At 45.3% G+C, this 15,001-nt stretch overlaps 1 protein-coding gene across 1 annotated transcript in view; it reads left to right on the top strand.

The window, feature by feature from the left end:
• The window catches only part of T265_12673 (hypothetical protein), a gene marked incomplete at both ends in the record, with an annotated part of 35,844 nt that overhangs the window by 13,084 nt on the left and 7,759 nt on the right, over positions 1 to 15,001 (top strand). Inside the window, 3 exons of the mRNA XM_009164936.1 lie at positions 5,602 to 6,098; positions 8,373 to 8,624; positions 10,210 to 10,485. Coding sequence (XP_009163200.1) covers positions 5,602 to 6,098; positions 8,373 to 8,624; positions 10,210 to 10,485 — 1,025 coding nt within the window. The remainder of the gene's footprint in view (positions 1 to 5,601; positions 6,099 to 8,372; positions 8,625 to 10,209; positions 10,486 to 15,001) is intronic.

Below are 15,001 nucleotides of genomic sequence, written 5' to 3'. Positions count from 1 at the left end.
GTCACAAAATTCTGGTTTGAGCTCGGAGCATGTGGAGCATTTGGGCACAACACGTCGGATATCGCTGACTGAAAAAGGAAGGTTCTTAGAACGAACAAAATATGCAAATCTCGTGACCCCGGGATGGCATAATATGTTGTGAAGCTCTTCAAGTTTTTCCGTCCCAGCAATGTTGGCACAAAGGTTACGAGATAGGGTATCAGCAACGCGGTTATCTGTTCCAGGTCTATAGACGACGTCGTAGTTGTACCCTGCCAACTCGATTTTCCACCGTTCAATCTTGTCGTTCTTTATTTTACTTTTCTGTTGGTTCCCATACATAAAGGCTACCGAACGTTGATCCGTAATCAATTTAAAATGTCTCCCGAGGAGATAGTGGCGCCATTTGCGGATCGCTTCAACTATAGCATATGCTTCTTTTTCAACAGCAGAATGATTTTTCTCGCTTGCAGTCAAGGTTCTGGAGAAAAAGGCGACCGGCCGGCTACCCTGGCTCAGGGATGCACCAATAGCGATGTCGGACGCATCAGTTTCAACAACGAGAGGAATATTGTAGTCGACAGTAACTACCATCGCATTTTCTAGTTCGTGTTTAAGGTTCTCAAATGCTGTTCGGGCATTCTCCGGGAGCGGAAATATTTTGTTTTTAACCAATGGATGAATTTTGTCAGAAAACGCCGGTATCCACTGTGAATAGTAGGCAAACGAACTAACGGCTCTTTGCTGCGATTTAACGTTCTCTGAAAGTGGGAGTTCTCTTATGGGGCGCATGCGTTCTGGGTCAGGTCTTATAATACCTTTGGAGACCCTGTAACCTAAGAGAGTAATCTCTTCAGTTGCGAAGCTGTTTTTTGTATCGTTCAAAGTAATATTGTATGTTTTTGCGACATCGAGAAAATGCCTAAGATTACGGTCATGTTCATCTCTCGTTTTGCCGCATATAGTGACGTTATCGATATAAGCGAATGTGTCTTTTACCTGTTCGGCTTTGATTATATTGTTCAGCGTTCGCTGAAAACACGCGACCCCGTTTGTCACTCCAAAAGGAATGCGCCGAAACTGGTATAGGTTCCCCCCAGCTTCGAACTCTGTGAATGGCTTGTCTGACTCGATTATTGGAACCTGATGATATGCAGTCTGGAGATGCAGTGTGCTGTAGACGGCGTAGCGTGCGATGGTTTCAATCATTTGGTCGAGTCTTGGTAAAGGATAAGCGTCAAGGTAGGTGAAGCGATTGATTGTCTGGCTGTAGTCTATCACCATGCGTCCCTTGTGATTTGCATTGCGGGTAACGAGCACTTGTGCTCTTCATGGAGAATTCGATGGTTCGATTATGCCATCGGTAATCATTTGGTCTACTTCGGTTTGTATGAATTGTTCGTCTTCCGGTGTATGACGACGAGATTTTGTGGTGATCGGTTTGTAATTTTGGAGCAAGATTGGTGAATAAGGATGGAGATTCCAGTTTTGCGGACGTTACGCCACATACAGTTAGAGTACCCCGTTGACCACCGAATGGAATTTCGACTTTATCATGTAACCCCTGGAGGTCATGTCCGAGAAGGACGTCTGCACAAAGGTTCGGTAATACGCAAAGTCTGAAGCGTTCGTATATAGCATCCTTGTACTGAATGGACACAAGTCAATAACCTTTGATGGAACATGAATGTATTGTCGACGCCAATGTCATCACAGAGTCGTACGGAAATAGCTCCCAGTTATGAGTTTGCAGGATTGATGAAGAAACGAAACTTCTGGAGCTGCCGGTATCAATAAGAGCTCGGACAGAAACTGTTGTTTCGGAATTAACAATGGGTAAAGGAGTAGATACCGAACAAGTAACGGGTTGTCTGTATACGTATGATTGTGACTGTTTTTGTGCAAGTTCGAGAGCTCGTGCGGCTTCATGGGCTTTGTCAAGGTCCAATTCAACCCACGTTAGCAGTTTCTCCCGAATGGTATTCGACTGCAATCCGGTTATCAGAGCATCCCGAACTGCTTCGTTTGTATGTTCACAGCAGATTACTGCTGTGAATTCAGTCTGTAGCAAGCGGTTTCAGTTTTTGAACGAACTTGTCGACATCTTGATTATGTTCTTGTTTGTATGTGGCGTGGATACACGATATTTTTCGGGCGGATGTAAAGTTTTTCCAGCAAGGTTATCGCAGAACCGTAGTCGCTGCATTCTCAGTGAATTCATACACTGTATGGTCGATGTGACGAGTGAGCGCATAGTGAGTGTGGTAGCCACAGGGGGATCAGCTTGACCCCGGTTGTAACGAGACTGTTGGCGTCAATTGTGCTTCGTCGCCCTACGATGGCTCGTGAGATACTGACTCGAGAGCAGCAAGCGGGATTCCGGCCTGGTAGGGGTTGTGTTGACCAAATCTTCACAATGCGTGTTGCGAGTGTCGAGTAGTTCCAGGACGGGTTTCGAAAGGAGACAGAATAGGAAGACGTAATGTACGCTTTAATCGTCTAATAACTGTAGTACATGAGCTGAAAATAGAGTGAGAATCACGAGTTACTGGGTTATGTAAAGGTATGGGTTATATAGTCATGACAGGTTCCCATGAGCGAATGTTGCTAGTGCCGTAGTACAGGTTTTTCACGTGTCCGCGTTTAAATGCTATTGGTAAGGAACTGACTGATCCAAGTTGCTTTTCAGTGAATAGAACAATCTAGTTTATTATCACAACGTCCAGTAATACGAAAGTTTAATGAGGATAATCGTGGACTGATTTCCTGTCTATCAGATACTGAGAGTCGAGGATGAACAGAATTCAACCAACTGAATAGCATTACAATGGGATAAAGTGGTGAATATTCAAATAACGTTGAGAAGGTGTCTGTAGTATCATCCGCGGTATTGATTAATGTCAGCAAAGTTGATCCTCAAAATGTCACTGCTAACCATAGCAGTGACATTAATATATCCATGATTAAACCTGCACACTCCCAGTGGACATTCTCTATGCATGAAACAATAAATCCACATAGATGTTATGTAGGGGGACGTATGCAAATTTTGTGGGAAACGTTAAAGCCACAAAGAACAATATTCATGAGATGGTCAATATCTGTCAACCATGTTCCCAGAGAACTCTCTTCCAACCAGTGTATGTTCAGTTTTTTATAAACATCTTCGGCTTCAGTGAATATTTGTCTGCATGTGTCCTTGGTGGATATCACGTGCCAGGCGTCTACGTTCAGACTGGCTCCATTTGTGCTCACTCCCCGTGCAAAATGGATTTTTGTAGGTGGGTTGTAATGTTTATATCTCGCACATTTGTCTTCCTTGTGTCTCACCGTCTTGAGTGTTCCAAGTTTGCCGGTGCAAAAACTGATCGGTTGGGACATACTTAGCCTGCATATGATTAGTCATTGTCGACGACAAGCTTCTTTCCTTTGCCAACTTCGTCGAAAGCTTTGGTTATTGGATGTTTATACCAGGTAGATGCAGATAGATTGGATATCCCTACAGTGCTTCTACGACCAGTACAGCTACTTTGAGATCAAAGGAACCAGAAACTACATTCTTATGATGCTATATTCTTATGGTGCGAGATGGCCCAAGTGGTTAGAGCCCCGTGCTTCCTTCGAGTGGCATGGCAGCTAGGCACCGGAAAAGCTTCTTATTTTTATGGTAGTTCACCACATTGGAAGCTCGGTTTCTTTCGGTTTGTATTTTCATTGTTGCCATTGTTAACGAGTGAAATGGTAAGCAAGTAATATGGTTCTCGTAAATGTAGTTCATTTGGGTTGTCAGTCGAACTCAATCTGTTGGGAATGAAGGTGGAGTCGGGTTGCCGAGTTCGTCAACAAGAAATCAACACTCCAGTCTCCTTGCTTTGAGCTGCATCATGCTGTCAGCCGTATCAGCGGTAATCTCAATTCCAACCCAATCATTATCCACTTTACACTTTTGTCGTGTGAAGTGATCATGTACGGGTAACTGGAGACGGACTCCACAGCCGTTTCATTACAGTGCTCATTATGCCAGTTTTAGTGAGGGTTCCTCTGTCAGTTAAAAGTCACGTTTCACCTCGATTGGCAGTGAATATACGTTTGACTAGCAGGGATTTTTTGTCGTAGAAGGAACTGATTGATGAGCACGTAGCCTTTGTCGGAATAAATATTCCGGGATCAGCGGTAATCTTTAGGGTTCTGACCAGAGAGACGTGGCTAACGGGCAGGAATCCAGAAGAGTGTTTGTGGCTGAGTGCATCTAGCCCACGTGATGCCCTCCTTACACTGTAAAGTGATTTTCTACTGGTTCAATGAATAATTCGGTGTCATTTTCTTGATGCACTGCATTACTCGTTTTCAAAGGAGTGTAAACACGACAGTTCAGTGTTATCTTTGACGATCCACCCTAACTGCCATGGAATTATCTCCTAGTACGCTCATTCAGTCGAATTACCTCCAAATTAAGCCATGTGAACAAAGTCAGTGACAGTTCTAGTAGCCCGGCCGTGCCTTACCGGAGTTTTAGTGCGTTTTTTACATAATGAAGCAATGTGCCAGGTTTGCATACCCAGCTGGTTCTCGTTCTAGCAGTAAAAGCACTATATGCCCAGGATGCAAAGATGCACGGCTGCACAGTTCATGTATCCAGCTGGTCCGTGATCCTTGAGCCATGTACAGCAGATGAATGTTTTACGTGTACCGACTAGGTAATTCGCTTTCCCTCAACTAAAGTATCTTCATACCTGTGGCAGTCCTGACAGCTAAGCACGTACTTGAATGCACTCTGTAGGACTCAAAGTTCGGTCTCCTCCCACCCCCGGGACAAGGTCAGACTTAACATACCAATGAATTCATCTGCTATACTGATAGCTAAATGAACCCCCAGTTAGCTCAACTCTTCGATTTTTCCTCATTCACTTGAGTAGGGTTTTAGTGTCCATGAGCTGGTGGCTAGCCATAATCGTTAGCTAAACAGCCATGTTGTGGTTGTCTTCCTCCAGATCAACGTGCAGGGATAAACTCTTTATGGCCTCACCGACGTTTACTGGTTGGACGTGGCAATCCCCCACCTGACTGATTTTTTTGTCAGCAACAGGCCCGACTATCTTGTATGTCCATCAGAAGGCATCTCATATCGGGAGGTAAATACTCCATTGGTCATTGGTTTTTGCTTATCGGGGGTATGCAATGGTAGCAAGTTTTAGGTTCACCAAAATCAATTCGCCCATGAGTGTTTAATGTATTTTGGCAGGTTTGATCATTGTGATATCTGCAGTACGAGCTTGGTTGGTTGGTCGAATTTTGCTTAACAACTTCAATTCTACTTCCCACTGCAATCCTGGGCAGCCGAAGAGTTTTGAGCAACCTCACGAATAGTGTGCCATATTAAGTAAATGTACTCCGTCATCTTGAATGTCGTACTTAATGAAACATGAGGTGGTCCTTGTGCAGCACATTCAGTTGAGGAACATAGTAAACAAGTAATTCAGCTGCAATTGAGTTTAGTCGCTCGTTAACACCAACTTAGTTTGCAAACAGGTGAATTTCTGTGCCTATTTCTCTGATGTTCGCACACATCTGATAGGAATAGTCATGGTCATCCATTGCCTATCTGGACTATTCCGTTTTTAGAACGTCTTTCTGACCCCGCGAGATCACGCATCACACATGGTTCGTTTCTCTATGCTCGTTTTCCATCTGAGCATAGCACTGTGACTGGAGATCCTGTTCCATCGGGTTCGAGTAACGAATGGGCGGGTTTGCTCCTGTTCAAACCAACACATCAATGTCTCCGGGGCTTGCAACTTCCCAATAGCCCGTTTCTGCTTGGGACACTTGTGCATTCGGATGAAATCATGTGGGCACGACAGGTGCCACTTCGCCTGTTACTCCGACTGGGCAAGGCATCCCGTTCCTATCCAACTCCATTAGTTTGTGATCTGAACAGAAAACCGGTGTATGTTAGCTCATCGGAAGCTAGCATACTTGACCTGGTGTTGAGCAACAATGCGCGCGTTGATACAGCCGATAGTCCCTCACGTGAAGTGTGTCGGTTAGATGAACTCCGGATTCGACTATGCTCTCCCGATACGTTGAATGTACAGTCTGCTGAAACCCTAGAGATCTTGGTTAGTTATCTTTGAATCTGCTCCCTCATATGTGTTGTAGCCGATCTCTATTCCAATTTTTACTCCATGTTTCTCATATTTGGTAATTCGGGTTTACTGTTGATCAGATGGTAGTTGATCTCTTCGCCGAGCACGTCAATTGGCCTGCAAATATTTCTCCACTATGCGAAGAGGCATCAACATCCGGTGGGCGATTCTTCTATGCCTGCTTGCATTTGTATAGTTTCTAAAGAGTAATTAATGCCCTCAGGGCGATTGGTTGTATCGAGCAATCCTTCTATCTTTGGATGGTATGGTGCCTGACTAGAAAACTCCTTTTTAGCTGAGGAATATGGCTTCAGTGTTTGGTGTATTTAGTCATGCTTCCAGGGATGACACCATCGGTCGTTGCTTGAACCAAATCCTGACAATAATAAAAGGACACTCGAATGAGGACTAGCTTTGGGCCTGAACGCAGGGTGTCAACACAGTTGGAAGTGATTCATTCATATCAATTTCACACCTTATCGGAAGAAATAACAGGACGTGCATTTTCAAATGACGTGAAGCTACTCAAACTCTGCCTGCTCGCCCGAATGTGATGAATCTTTTTTTAGTGGTAGGAAATGTCATTTTTCGAACCATCTGCATCCGTTGGACGTTAGGCAAGACCAGAAGGTGGCCAACTGTAGTAGTACTGCACATAAGATGTCGAAATTCAAACAATGCAGTCGTAGAGCGCCAGAATTTGTAGTCATTTCAGCGTTGCCGCTCGTCACCCAGCGATCGGTGAACACAGTGGTGGGTATTAGCAGTTGCCGCTTTGTGCTACTCAGCATCCCTTAAGTTGTGCAAAACGGACGCCTTCATGCATGTTTTACTGGACTGAGATCCTTGCTCGGATCAGAAAGTGTTTAACTTACGGTCGGCAAAAACAGCCCATTTGTAATGGACGTAATGATGTTTTTGGCCAATTGAACATGCTTGAATGAACTGAGAGAAGATGCTCATGGATGACCTAGCCTTTTTTTTCGGCAAGGCTGCAGAAGACAATAACCATGGGGCTTTATCTTCAAATGCAGTCAGAGTATCCAAACTCTTGTGGTGCACATGATGATTCTTCCTTTGTTAACTAGTCATTCTTCGTAGGATTTGCGCCAGATCAAGTACACCTGCCGGAACGATCGACGGTCGGTTCGAAATTATATTCCGATCGACAGCGTAATATCATGTAGAATGAAGACGTCAAACTCCAGCAGCCCTTTGATTCACTTAATCATGTTGCATTCACTTATATACACTGGTACGCGATAAGTCACAATTCAGATTTACAATGACAACGAGATAAATATGGCTGAATCGCTAGCAAACTTCTCATGGTGCATGACAACTGGATGAGTCCGGCACCATAAGACCCATTAACATCGGAACTGCAGCGACATCTTAGGCCACTTGCAACTGCTTATCGTGTTGGTGTGTAAAAGTGCAGTGCTGGGCCCGTACGGTAGGTCTTTTGTATTTGTGCGAGAAATAGTACTTGACCGACGGGGAATTCCGGCTAAGCAGATCCTAAATAAAAGAAAGATCAGATAACAATCACTTTGGATCACTTACCGCGAACAATTTGTCGCCGATGCGATTCCCATGAGATCTGATCACAACTTGATTCGTGTCCGTTGTGATGTGTCTACTGAAAATTGTCCACGAGATCGGTGGGTGCTTATTGGCTGATCATAGACTGCTTAGCGGGACCATGCGGGTTAAAACCACACGTGTCCTCTACAGGTTAATGCTCTCATTTGTTAGCTCCCACCCTTCCTTTGTGCCCGTTTGTTTGACCTACTTGGTTTATTCAGTCCTCTTACATGCTTGACCGTTTCACGTGCTTCGGCATGTTTTTCCTTGTGGTGGGTTTGTCATCATGACCTAAGCAGATGAGCAACCACATTTGAGGTTGGTTTATGCTTGTTGATGTTTTCTGGTCGTGATCGAATTGTTCGCTGAGCCTCGAAATTTTGTTGCACACGCTTCATCGCAATCACCAAAGCACAGCACTGCTTCACAATAGTGTTTTCTATTAAAGTGCTGTGTAGAACCACAGCTCCAATTTTGTTATGCCTGCTTCACGTCACTCGATGATATTTTTTGCAAAGTAAACCTGCCATTTTTATTTACCTCAACTCGGCTTGCCGCTAAGACAGCTCAATTTACACGGCTAGCTTTAACTGACCTATGTCCATCCCCTCATTCTCTCTTTCTATGTTGAATTTCGCTACTTTTCTCCTTTCGTTCCAGATACCCGTCGAGGTCGAGGGGAAACTGCGTAGATTTATTTCCACCCTGTCTTCAGACTGCAGTACCTTCATCTTCCTAGGTGGTCTTGACCTTGATTCTGATTCCCATCTTGTTTGCATTCAATCATGTTCCTCGCTTGCTACTTGTTCGCCGGGTAGAGAAAAGCTGACGGCACTGGCAGACAGTCCTTCGCCAACACAAAAGGTTGAATACTTCACCGAAGCCATTTCAATCGCTAATGTGGCTAGGAAGGTAAGATAATCTTTATCTGACCGTGTTTGTAAGGAGCTCGGTAGGCTTTTTGATAAACCCTCAAGCCAGCTAGGTCGGACTAGCAACTTCGCTGATGCCGTATGTCAGTGTAAATTTAACTGAACGGAAAGCGATTAGTTTTGCTTGTCACGGTACCAGAAAACCGCTTTAGCAGCCAGTCGACCCGTTTTTAATGTGGTTCGTCGCCCACTGCGTATGCCCCGATTCTCTTTGGTTCACGGCCTTACGTTTTTCTGATGGGTACATGGGACCCTGGTCTTCGTCCTCTGATATATCGGCTGGCATCATTGGATTTGTAAGGAAATGACTGATAGGTGACTATGAAGCTTGTATTCCAGCTTCAAAATCTCTAGCACCCCAAATTGTGTTGTTGTCGCTCAGCTCATGCGAGAAACCGTCGTAAAATTAAGTTTGATTTAAGCATTCCAGATTACTTGTCGTCTTTGGCGCTCTGAAAGCACCTGATATTTAGGTCGACTTTAAAGCTTGTCAGGTCAGCGCATGGTCAGCTTGAACAAACAGTCCACGGCGTATTACTGTGTGCACTTTACTTTGGTTTTCAAGCAACCTTTACACAAACCCTGTGTGAGGCCCCGGCGGCTTTGGATCTTATAGCACTACTGAGGCTAACAAACTATGCGCAGCTGCAACCCAGTATCCGTCGAAATCGCAAGTAAATACGAACAGGTTGCATTAATAACTACAGGAAAGGGAAACCTAAAGCAGGGGGACCAGTGGCAGGGAAGCAAAACGGCGTTATGGCGAAAATGCGTATGTCACGCCACTCGTGAGTGGACAAACACGTAGGAGGAATAACCGGTGATTGCCATTGATGCGTAGGAAAAATCAACACTCAAGGGGTCACGTGGTAAATGCACGAATTCTCCTGGATTTCACCCCTCATCCCATTCACAAGTTCGTGGGGTTACAATGTAGATATAGCACTTGCTACTTTGACCGACTTTACCATACTATACTGTACTGTACTGTACAGTGTCATATTTCACTATACCATGCAATACGTAATCCACTTCCTACTATGCTATATCGTGTGCTATTTCATATAGTACTGTGATACAAACCCCTGGACAGTCGTATAGTGTTTTCATCACTTGAGGTTTATCAGAAAAGTTCATTCAACGAATTTCCATCAAACTTGTTTACATGAAAGACTTCCGTGGTGTCTCATACCAACGCCAACCCAGCTTGCAAGTGAGTCCGAAATTCTGGCTGAGAACTTATGGGAAACTTCAGATCAGGGGGGGCTGGATCCTTAAGGTACAGTTTGGCCAGTGGGCAGAGCATCTTAAAATCACACAGGAGGATCAAGGTTGGGTTACTACATGTGTTAGAATCAAACGACAAAGGCAGCTCAAAGACGGAAGTTGAGGGCACCACGTGATGTTTTTTGTTCCACCAGCTAATAAACGCTGCCGTTCCGATAGATGTTTTCCCACAACCGGGGATTTTATTTAGGTTGTCATCCGATACTCACTGATCTCAGTCCGTCCCTCCCCTATTTCCGTACCTCGCCCATCTCTTCCACTTCCTGTTTCTTTTCGAGAAAACTGGTGCTACGTTCGTTGTGTTCTCTGTGGCGTCACAGTTTGGAGTTCACATTGTGGAGGATGGTTTGCTGGTACAGTTAAAAAAATGTCAATTTGGTGAGCTCCTCTCAAGCTTGAAAGTGCGTCGCGATTTTCACGTGACTCAGTCCGTCCACAATGCTTCTGCAGGATCTGAGTTCGCCATACCAGGCGAAAGTACTCCAGAACTTACTTTAAAATGGATAAATTCAAGCACGACTGCTTTGGCGATGGAACCCGCTGAGTTCTTGCTTGTAAGTTCATCGTGAGTCATATTTTCTTCATGCTCAGTGGTGTTGGTTTAGTTTTTATACCACATCCATCGAGTTGTATCTGTATGAAATTTTCAAGTAATTCGGGTCTACTTTGCCAGTTAAGGAAATCGCGTGACTTGTGCGTACGTATCAGTGTTGGCACTGGTGCTTCAATGCCAAACAACCACGAATTTCGTCTAATTATTTTTATAACCTTTGAATGAAAAGAAAAGTGGGTGAGGGCGAGGACCTGATGCCGGCCTATGTCAAGCATTCTGAGGTGACTGCGCCTGCAAGCACTCAGTCAGACTCTTCACTTTGAAGGTTTTAGGGGCGACCTGGCAGTATCCAAGTCCTCGTGCCTCCTTCGTGTGGCATGGCACTGAAAAGGTGCCACAGCTGAACGATTTTTAGGAGCATACAGGAAGATAGTGTTATGGTCAGTTTATTCAACGTAGTTTGTGTTGGGTCTTTGTCTTCAAAGATGAGGACGATGTCGTCTGTGTACTCCGGATCGACAAGGTTCTCACCAGGGGGTTTTGAAGACCCTCATCAATTGCACAGTTGAACAAGAATAGATGGTGGACATCCTTGTCGGAAGCTTTAAGAGAGTTCACCATACACCCTTAAACACCCAGAAGTATGTGAATATAGTGTTCGGATTGGGTTCACAAATTCTGGAACATACCCTATTGAGCAAGTATAGCTAGCAGCATTGACACCGAGAGAATCGAATGTACTCTTACGATCGTGGGTCGTCTACACACGTGGCGTGTGAAGATTTGGTAACGCTAGAAGCCTTGTTACAACGGGAGTCAAACTAACCCCTCTGTGGTTTCACTGCGAGCACCCCCTTCGAAAATGGGCACTATAACTGATTCACTCCAGTTGTCTGAAACGGTTTCTTTCTCCCACATAGGCACAAATATGCTAGACAGGCACTGGCTGAGAAACCTGCTGCCACCCTTGAATCGAGCATCTTAAGGTCGACAGGACCAGAAGCACGATGATGTTTGAGTAGAGATATACACTGGGATACTTATGAGGTTGAAGGTGGCTCCATATACACCGTCCAGTTTTCTGTTGAAGCCCAGAACTTCGGATTGGATGTAGCAGGTGGCCAACTGAATTATTCTTCGAAGCATTGTCCCCAGCGATCTAAAGCTTCCACTTTGCTGTACCTCGGAGAGCCATTTCAGTCCTTGATAATTTAGCTGACAAGAGACTTCTGAGGACCAGTCAAACGAATCAAGTGGGACAGCTTGCGTAGGTTCCAAGCATTTTTTCATCTTGAATTCCTTCGGCCTTTTGGGTTCACCAAGCTTCTCGTTCTGCACGGACACTCAACTTCACCTGGCATCAGATGATGCGTCAGTTCGAGTTGTGATCTCTGTCAGGAAGAATCTGTTGCTGGGACTCTGGCAAAGTCACAATCCTCATCATCGACAGCATGACATCAGTGTTCAACAACGATGCTTCGCTGCCGTATAATCACGATTTATTTGGAAGCCTTATTGTGAAGAAAAGAATGAAGATGGGCGGCGGAGGGACTTAGTACTGACTTACTACAATCATTCCGAGGTGCGTACACCTCCGGACACTCGTTGAGCTGATCTGGATAGAGACTGACAACAATAGCTTTATAGACATCGATTAGCAGCCATATATTGTATCGTCTCCAGCTAGGCGCATTGGGATCACGCGTTACCCATCCTGGAAGGCGAGTAACACCGGCAGCACCCAAATGTTTCGTAATCTGTTTCACTTTCCTCTGCCAAATCAAGGGTTGGTCACGTGTCTGTTTCGGCCACTCTGAATTGGGCACGGAAAACAGCACCTTCTTCAGCAAACGAAGACTGAGCACGAGTAATACATAATCCAACCAACTCTACTTCTATTGCTGGTCACATTCTTCAATGGAAGTCCCCGTTGCACAACGGAAAACTCGCTTTCTAGTTGCCTCGCTAAGCATTCAACCACGCCAAACCACACGAGCTGTGCTTCTGGGACCACGCTTGTCGAACATCTAAAGACGTCTCACTTCCGCTGCTCGAGCAGGTCATGTCTTAGAGCCATACAAGAAAACAGCCCGCACTGTAGCCTAATATACATGTCCCTTGATATACCACCATGAGATCAGAGATCCAATGTTCGGACGAGGTTTGCTGTGTTGTACCGCAAACCGAAATTCCGGCTCTGAGTAACACGGTGAATATCTTTTTCCAGTGGTCGTTAATATTTGACGTCACGCTGTCCGGCAGGCGTTCGGGTAGCCGGTTATGATAGTTTCGTTACATTTCTGGGTCCACTAGCTTCTCAGTACCTAGAGAGGTGTGTGCCTTTTGCGTAGACTTGAATAGTGCGATCGAAAGCGGCCGTGGACGAGCACATGTTGGGAGTCCCCGCTGGTATTCCAGAAATGGTACCTGGCGGTGATAGGCCCTCGTTTCTGGGAACTGATGGCACTGTGGTCTATTTGGATTCGGGGCTGGTTCGTTGGTGGGCATCTTGTTGTCAAACGATTCCCGCTGTTCCGGAAATCGGTACCGCAAAAGAACAGTCTGCGATCGGCGTAGATCTCAAGCAGTCGATCTCTGTTGTCCGTGAGTCTCGTGTCCGATCCAAGACGACCACCCAATCGGGCCTCAGCATCGCTTGTCTACCTACCTCGGCGTTCATGTCACAAGCCACAACAACGATACTTGAGCTTCTAACCCGTTGTAAAAAAGTGTTCGAATCATCTTTGGCAGATTCTGAGATGCAGTCCGTTGGGACGTAAGCAGACACAATGAACAGGATGCGATGGACCCCAGTTTCCCGAGATTATTTCAGATACGTTTCCAGTCAGGTAGAGACGCCTTTGCTCGGTCGTTCGATACAGTACCCATCCTGGTATATCCAGCTGCAGCGGCTTGTGTATCACCAGAGGTGCGCAGCCGGAACCTGGAAGAGAGCGAGGAAGTAGTCAGTCCAATCACAGTAATTGCTTCCTTATTCTTGTTTCTGACAGAGCATGCATCAACGTAGACGGGATCCAACGTACGAGCAACAACCACCTGTTATCCTGCTCACTTTTGTGTACGAATATTAAAGGGGTCCAAGTAGGCCGGCTTTCGGGATTTGAAAACAGACTTCGGAGTGTTTAGAGTTGCAGCTGAAATCGGATGTACAGAAGCTGCAACTGAGTGTGATGAACGGCGAGCGAACTAGTCAGCCCTAGTGCTGAGTGCTGACATAAGATTATTGTTTATCGTAAGCCGCATGTTTGTACATGGACTGGGATGCTGCCAGAGCACCCAGACCTGGAAAGAAAGACGATTGGTGACCTAGACCAAATCCTTTGGCTCGAAAGCCTGACCGCAAGGCAACGGTGTTTGTCGGGAAGTGCAACTGCATTGCCGTTATCATAGGACAAATCACCGCATGTTATAACCCCAACCTGGAGGGCCGGGAGACTTTGTTGGTCAGACCTATAACGATTGACCAGCCTAGTATGAAAGACTGTGAGTGTCGTGCGGACATCACCCAGTATAGCTCAGTGGGTCACGGAGGTACACAAACCGTCACACCACGGTAAGGGTCAATCTCTTAGTGACGGGGTATATTACACTGTTAGTTCCTAATGTGTTGTTTGTATGTATTATTCGGATACTGAAATAATGAAACCGTTAAGCAAACGCACTTTAGTTTTGCTAAAGGACTCATTACCTATTAAGGAAGTGGGAGACTGCGCAACCAGTTTGTCGACTAGATCACTTCAACGTTTCGACCGCAGAGGATATTTTTTTCAAAGTACTATTTCAGTTGATGAATTCACTGTGCAACTGTCACTATATTCACCATAATGAGTTTATGCTTTCACCTTTTAGTGAGTCTGTCCCTTTCACTTACTCGAGCTTGTGCGCTGATCAACTGCGCGTAACTTTGAGTGTTTCAGTCCTTCATATCTTCTCTTTTTCTATTAATCGGTTATTAATCTGGTCATAATTCCGTCAGATTTCTGTGTACCGTATACTTCGGATTCTCAATGCACTATCATCAGTGTTCAACAACGATGCTTCGCTGCCGTATAATCACGATTTATTTGGAAGCCTTATTGTGAAGAAAAGAATGAAGATGGGCGGCGGAGGGACTTAGTACTGACTTACTACAATCATTCCGAGGTGCGTACACCTCCGGACACTCGTTGAGCTGATCTGGATAGAGACTGACAACAATAGCTTTATAGACATCGATTAGCAGCCATATATTGTATCGTCTCCAGCTAGGCGCATTGGGATCACGCGTTACCCATCCTGGAAGGCGAGTAACACCGGCAGCACCCAAATGTTTCGTAATCTGTTTCACTTTCCTCTGCCAAATCAAGGGTTGGTCACGTGTCTGTTTCGGCCACTCTGAATTGGGCACGGAAAACAGCACCTTCTTCAGCAAACGAAGACTGAGCACGAGTAATACATAATCCAACCAACTCTACTTCTATTGCTGGTCACATTCTTCAATGGAAGTCCCCGTTGCA

The sequence above is a fragment of the Opisthorchis viverrini genome, assembly GCF_000715545.1.
Source record: "Opisthorchis viverrini unplaced genomic scaffold opera_v5_10, whole genome shotgun sequence".
Lineage (NCBI taxonomy): Eukaryota > Metazoa > Platyhelminthes > Trematoda > Opisthorchiida > Opisthorchiidae > Opisthorchis > Opisthorchis viverrini.
Note: the sequence above shows the minus strand (reverse complement) of the source record. Positions and strands in the feature narration are given on the sequence as shown.